The sequence below is a fragment of the Chanos chanos genome, chromosome 12 (genome assembly GCF_902362185.1).
Source record: "Chanos chanos chromosome 12, fChaCha1.1, whole genome shotgun sequence".
NCBI classification, from domain to species: domain Eukaryota; kingdom Metazoa; phylum Chordata; class Actinopteri; order Gonorynchiformes; family Chanidae; genus Chanos; species Chanos chanos.
Window position 1 is genome coordinate 1367501 of NC_044506.1, and position 7500 is coordinate 1375000.

The window sequence follows — 7500 nt, forward strand, 5'->3', positions numbered from 1 at the left end:
GATGTAGTAGAGGGTGTATGTGTGAGTGGTGTAATAGAGGGTGTATGTGTGAGTGGTGTAGTTGAGGGTGTATGTGTGAGTGGTGTAGTTGAGGGTGTATGTGTGAGTGGTGTAGTAGAGGGTGTATGTGTGAGTGGTGTAGTAGAGGGTGTATGTGTGTGTGGTGTAATAGAGGGTGTATGTGTGAGTGGTGTAATAGAGGGTGTATGTGTGAGTGGTGTAGTAGAGGGTGTATGTGTGAGTGGTGTAGTAGAGGGTGTATGTGTGAGTGGTGTAATAGAGGGTGTATGTGTGAGTGGTGTAATAGAGGGTGTGTGTGTGTGTGGTGTAGTAGAGGGTGTATGTGTGTGTGTGGTGTAATAGAGGGTGTATGTGTGTGAGTGGTGTAATAGAGGGTGTATGTGTGAGTGGTGTAGTAGACGGTGTATGTGTGTGAGTGGTGTAATAGAGGGTGTATGTGTGAGTGGTGTAGTAGAGGGTGTATGTGTGTGTGGCGTAATAGAGGGTGTATGTGTGAGTGGTGTAATAGAGGGTGTATGTGTGAGTGGTGTAATAGAGGGTGTATGTGTGAGTGGTGTAGTAGAGGGTGTGTGTGTGAGTGGTGTAATAGAGGGTGTGTGTGTGAGTGGTGTAGTAGAGGGTGTATGTGTGAGTGGTGTAATAGAGGGTGTATGTGTGAGTGGTGTAATAGAGGGTGTATGTGTGAGTGGTGTAGTAGAGGGTGTATGTGTGAGTGGTGTAATAGAGGGTGTATGTGTGAGTGGTGTAATAGAGGGTGTATGTGTGAGTGGTGTAGTAGAGGGTGTATGTGTGAGTGGTGTAATAGAGGGTGTATGTGTGAGTGGTGTAGTAGAGGGTGTATGTGTGAGTGGTGTAATAGAGGGTGTATGTGTGTGTGTGGTGTAGTTGAGGGTGTATGTGTGTGAGTGGTGTAGTTGAGGGTGTATGTGTGAGTGGTGTAGTAGAGGGTGTATGTGAGTGGTGTAGTAGAGGGTGTATGTGTGAGTGGTGTAATAGAGGGTGTATGTGTGTGTGGTGTAATAGAGGGTGTATGTGTGAGTGGTGTAATAGAGGGTGTATGTGTGTGTGGTGTAATAGAGGGTGTATGTGTGAGTGGTGTAATAGAGGGTGTATGTGTGTGTGGTGTAGTAGAGGGTGTATGTGTGTGTGGTGTAGTAGAGGGTGTATGTGTGAGTGGTGTAATAGAGGGTGTATGTGTGAGTGGTGTAGTAGAGGGTGTGTGTGTGAGTGGTGTAGTAGAGGGTGTGTGTGTGAGTGGTGTAGTAGAGGGTGTATGTGTGAGTGGTGTAATAGAGGGTGTATGTGTGAGTGGTGTAGTAGAGGGTGTATGTGTGAGTGGTGTAATAGAGGGTGTATGTGTGTGTGGTGTAGTAGAGGGTGTATGTGTGAGTGGTGTAATAGAGGGTGTATGTGTGAGTGGTGTAGTAGACGGTGTATGTGTGTGAGTGATGTAGTAGAGGGTGTATGTGTGAGTGGTGTAGTAGAGGGTGTATGTGTGAGTGGTGTAGTAGAGGGTGTATGTGTGAGTGGTGTAGTAGAGGGTGTATGTGTGTGAGTGGTCTAGTAGAGGGTGTATGTGTGTGTGGTGTAATAGAGGGTGTATGTGTGAGTGGTGTAATAGAGGGTGTATGTGTGAGTGGTGTAGTAGAGGGTGTATGTGTGTGTGGTGTAGTTGAGGGTGTATGTGTGAGTGGTGTAATAGAGGGTGTATGTGTGAGTGGTGTAATAGAGGGTGTATGTGTGAGTGGTGTAGTAGAGGGTGTATGTGTGAGTGGAGTAGTAGAGGGTGTATGTGTGAGTGGTGTAGTTGAGGGTGTGTGTGTGAGTGGTGTAGTAGAGGGTGTATGTGTGAGTGGTGTAGTAGAGGGTGTATGTGTGTGTGGTGTAGTTGAGGGTGTATGTGTGAGTGGTGTAATAGAGGTTGTGTGTGTGAGTGGTGTAGTTGAGGGTGTATGTGTGAGTGGTGTAGTAGAGGGTGTGTGTGTGAGTGGTGTAGTAGAGGGTGTATGTGTGAGTGGTGTAATAGAGGGTGTATGTGTGAGTGGTGTAATAGAGGGTGTATGTGTGAGTGGTGTAATAGAGGGTGTATGTGTGTGTGGTGTAGTAGAGGGTGTATGTGTGTGTGGTGTAATAGAGGGTGTATGTGTGTGTGGTGTAGTAGAGGGTGTATGTGTGTGTGGTGTAGTAGAGGGTGTATGTGTGTGTGGTGTAATAGAGGGTGTATGTGTGTGTGGTGTAGTAGAGGGTGTATGTGTGAGTGGTGTAGTAGAGGGTGTATGTGTGAGTGGTGTAATAGAGGGTGTATGTGTGAGTGGTGTAATAGAGGGTGTATGTGTGTGTGGTGTAGTAGAGGGTGTATGTGTGAGTGGTGTAATAGAGGGTGTATGTGTGAGTGGTGTAGTAGAGGGTGTATGTGTGAGTGGTGTAATAGAGGGTGTATGTGTGTGTGTGGTGTAGTTGAGGGTGTATGTGTGTGAGTGGTGTAGTTGAGGGTGTATGTGTGAGTGGTGTAGTAGAGGGTGTATGTGAGTGGTGTAGTAGAGGGTGTATGTGTGAGTGGTGTAATAGAGGGTGTATGTGTGTGTGGTGTAATAGAGGGTGTATGTGTGAGTGGTGTAATAGAGGGTGTATGTGTGTGTGGTGTAATAGAGGGTGTATGTGTGAGTGGTGTAATAGAGGGTGTATGTGTGTGTGGTGTAGTAGAGGGTGTATGTGTGTGTGGTGTAGTAGAGGGTGTATGTGTGAGTGGTGTAATAGAGGGTGTATGTGTGAGTGGTGTAGTAGAGGGTGTGTGTGTGAGTGGTGTAGTAGAGGGTGTGTGTGTGAGTGGTGTAGTAGAGGGTGTATGTGTGAGTGGTGTAATAGAGGGTGTATGTGTGAGTGGTGTAATAGAGGGTGTATGTGTGAGTGGTGTAATAGAGGGTGTATGTGTGTGTGGTGTAGTAGAGGGTGTATGTGTGAGTGGTGTAATAGAGGGTGTATGTGTGAGTGGTGTAGTAGACGGTGTATGTGTGTGAGTGATGTAGTAGAGGGTGTATGTGTGAGTGGTGTAGTAGAGGGTGTATATGTGAGTGGTGTAGTAGAGGGTGTTTTGTGTTTATTTCAACAAAACTATCCTCTTCAAAGTTTCATTTAGCATGTCTTCAGAACAGATCTTACATCAGGGAAACTGGTTATCAGTATGTCTGGATATGACAAACATAGCTGTCGGAAAACATTTCCATTCCCAGGAACTTCATCAGAAATAAGACTTAAACATCTAATGTTTTATTGACAGTCACTGTGGACATTTTCCGTGATCCATTCTCCTGAGGTTGGAACACGCTGTCCCTTCACTCTGATAAAGCAGAATCTTTAAAGTGGTCAAGGTCTTTTCCAGTAACTCCCCTAAGAGCTGTGTGAGTACTGGCCAAGGCATTTAGTTGTCTGAGTGAAGAGCACAGAGGTCCTCCACAGAGACCGCTTTGCCCCACTCCACACTCCAAGCCCTGGATGGCACTTAACCCAAGAAACACTCCAGTGATGTGCGTGTGTGATTATTTCTCTGAAATGGACAGTGTCAAGAATGTAATGTTACTGCTGCCTGCTCTAAATACACGAACCCACACACACGCACGCGTGCACACACACTGATGCGCAGAGCTGCCAAGAGGACAAAGGCAGGCGTGAATACCTCCGCTCTGCTGGTCCATGCCAAGGCCTGTGTGCTCGGGCTGCCAGCTTATATTTAGCCTGACATTTAAACCCAGCACTGAGGAGTTAGCATGGCACTCGCTCCCTCTCTCCCTCACACACACACACACACTCACACACACAAATGAACACACACACACACACACACACACACTGTCTCTGTCTCTTTCACACACATGCATGCATGCGCGTACACGCGCACGCGCACACACACAAAATATTTCTCTCTCTCCCCCTCTCTAGTGGATAGAAAGTAGAGCATACTAAATATACAAAGAAAAATCACAAGTGGCCCCATAAATAAATGATAGTGCAGGAAAAATTACGACTGTGAACCCAGACCGCTCTGCAGGGCCACAGGAAAAGCCGCCCTCATAACAAAACAAAGCAAACCAAAATGACCAGAGTGGGAAAAGATCTATATGAGAGCACTGTGTGAACCACTGCAACCTCCAACTCCCATCCAGCTCCCAGAGCAGAGCACGTTAAACATTCAGCAATGGACAACATTCTCAACCACAGGCTAAATATGAGAGACTGGTCCCACTCCATTACCATCCCACCAACTACTGTCCAATAATGGGGAAATGTTCCAAAATGTTTAATGTCAAATACGCACACACAGACATGCATACAATGTGCAATGTGCACAGAATAAAGACACACTGCACACACACTCACACACAATGTGTACAAAATAAAAACCCACTACACACACACACACACACACACAAACACATATACAATGTGTACAGAAGAAAAACCCACTGCACACACGCATGCATGCACATACACACACACACACACACACACACACACACACACACACACACACACACACACACACTGTTTACAAATGAAGTAAATCCTTCAAAATTGAAAAAAGAGCATGACAACATCTATCAGCCCTAAAACCTGGACAGACAGGTAAACCCACACAGACAGACAGACAGACAGACAGATGGACAGACAGACAGACCAACAGACAGACAGGTAAATCCACTGACAGACAGATAAACCAATGAACAGCCAGGCAAACCTACACACACACAGACAGAGACGTCAACCCCCTTGCACACAGACAGACAGGTAATCCCACAGATGCACAGACAGACAGGTAATCCCACAGATGCACAGACAGACAGAGCAGATGGAGGACAAACATAGAGGCCCACAGTGCGGAGGAGAGGATGAGAGGATGGATGCAGGTTTGAAGTGAGGAGTGCTTGGAGGACATTAGTTTACTATGTTAAGTAGTATGGGAACAAAACTAAAGAATGGATAGACAGAAACATGGATAGATGGATGGCATGATGAATGGATATATAGACAACAGTGATACAGAGGCATCTCACTGAGGCAGCAGTGGTTGGTCAGATAAGTGAGATTAAAGGAGTGAGCGCAGAGAGAAATAGAGGAATAGAGGGTGAAGGGGTGAGTGAAGTTGAGTTGATGGTGTGTGCTGGTTGGTTGGAGGTATAATTGTCTGTTCATGCCGTGACTCACACTAGCAGGCTACACAGATATTTGCCTTCTGCATCGGTGAGGTCCAACGACTTTTCCTCTGACAGGATCCCTTCCTTGCACTCATCTTCCACCGGTGGAGAAACCACCACTTCTGGAATATCCAGTTTGACCGCCGGTCCTTGAGAGCCTTGAGGGGTGTTTGTGGAGTGCCGGTGAGAGGGCGGGGTGTTTTGGGGGGAGGGGCAAGGGGAGGGGTTCGGGGGGGAACCAGGGAGGAGATGGTTCAGAAGGATGGAGACTCGAGATTCACGTCTCTGCTGTGACAGGTTGGAGTTAGACACGCCCGGCTTCAGAAGAGAGTGACGGGATGCCGACAATCCTTCCCCTAGCCGCAGTGGAGGGAGAGAGAGAGAGAGAGAGAGCGAGAAAGAGAGAGAGAGAAAGAGAGAGAGAGAAAGAGAGAGAGAGAGGGACAGAGAGAGAGAGAGAGAGAGAGAGAGAGAGAGAGAGAGAGAGGAGCACAGGGAAGGAAGGACATTCAGGATGACTAGGGCTGAATTAGGCCAGTGGGTTTATAACAGAGGACCAGAGTCATGCAGAAGCACGGAGTGTGGGGTGTATTTTTGAGAGAGAGAGAGAGAGCGAGAGAGAGAGAGAGAGAGAGAGAGAGAGGGAGAACAAGAGACAGATGTGAAAATGCCATGCCGTGTAAACGTGAAGGTGGTAACACACGTCCAAACTGACCAATAGGTTACTTTTCTAACAGCATGTAGCCAATCAAAAAGAAGCAGCCAGGGTACAGATATGATATTCAAACTTTTGACTGGTTGCCATGCAAAGGAGAACAGGTGTATTATGATAGATAACAGTCAGCGTTTTACACTCCAACGTAATCCTAAACTCACTGGTCTACAGTTTCTGCTGTCTGAATACAGACATCACCACACACTAAACTTTATTTATCACTTTAAAGAGTTGTCATGTCCAACATTCACACATCATGCAGACAGATATGAACAAGCACCATCATCAAGACACAGAGAGGGAGAGGCTGATGCATTATAAAACAAAAGAAAACAAATGGGAAAAAAAACCACTCAGACAGTCCAAATGCAGTCTTCTCTTTCTCTTTCATCTCAAAACAGAGCAGAAAGGCCAGTCAAACAGAGCAGCCCAAACCACAGAGCAGAAAGGCCAGTCAAACAGAGCAGCCCAAACCACAGAGCAGAAAGGCCAGTCAAACAGAGCAGCCCAAACCAGAGAGCAGAAAGGCCAGTCAAACAGAGCAGCACAAACCACAGAGCAGAAAGGCCAGTCAAACAGAGCAGCCCAAACCACAGAGCAGAAAGGCCAGTCAAACAGAGCAGCACAAACCACACCCACTGGCTCTGTTATTCCTCCACTCCCCCTCTTTCTCTCATGACTGTAGGTTGTGTGGACAGGTCTCTCCTCCTCCATACACCACCTGCATTCTCCATCCATCCCTGAGTGTGTAAAAACCTCACAGTGTCTCACACTCTCAAACACAAATCACTAAGCAGGACCAGCATACAACACTGACAGCATAAAGCCTCTAATGAGCCCTTACACTCAATGTTATCACTCTACCAACAGCTCTTACACTTAATGTTATCACTGTACCAACAGCTCTTACACTTAATGTTATCACTGTACCAGCACCCCTTACACTTAATGTTATCACTGCACCAACACCCCTGTACCAACAGCCCTTACACTTAATGTTATCACTGTACCAACAGCTCTTACACTTAATGTTATCACTGTACCAACAGCTATTACACTTAATGTTATCACTTTACCAACAGCTCTTACACTTAATGTTATCACTGAACCAACAGCTCTTACACTTAATGTTATCACTCTACCAACAGCCCTTACACTTAATGTTATCACTGTACCAGCACCCCTTACACTTAATGTTATCACTGCACCAACACCCCCGTACCAACAGCCCTTACACTTAATGTTATCACTGTACCAACAGCTCTTACACTTCATGTTATCACTGTACCAACAGCTCTTACACTTAATGTTATCACTGTACCAACAGCCCTTACACTTAATGTTATCACTGTACCAAAAGCCCTTACACTCAATGTTATCACTGTACCAACAGCTCTTACACTTAATGTTATCACTGTATCAACATCCCTGTACCAACAGCTCTTACACTTAATGTTATCACTGTATCAACATCCCTGTACCAACAGCTCTTACACTTAATAGTATCACTGTATCAACACTCCTGTACCAACAGCCCTTACACTTAATGTTATCACTGTAACATCAGCTCTTACA

General features: G+C 46.1%; 1 protein-coding gene across 1 annotated transcript in view; it reads right to left on the reverse strand.

Annotated features, from left to right (window-relative positions):
• LOC115825417 (sodium bicarbonate cotransporter 3-like) overlaps nucleotides 1-7500 on the reverse strand; it is a 45590-nt gene that overhangs the window by 22390 nt on the left and 15700 nt on the right. Inside the window, exon 7 of the mRNA XM_030789248.1 lies at nucleotides 5246-5566. Coding sequence (XP_030645108.1) covers nucleotides 5246-5566 — 321 coding nt within the window. The remainder of the gene's footprint in view (nucleotides 1-5245; nucleotides 5567-7500) is intronic.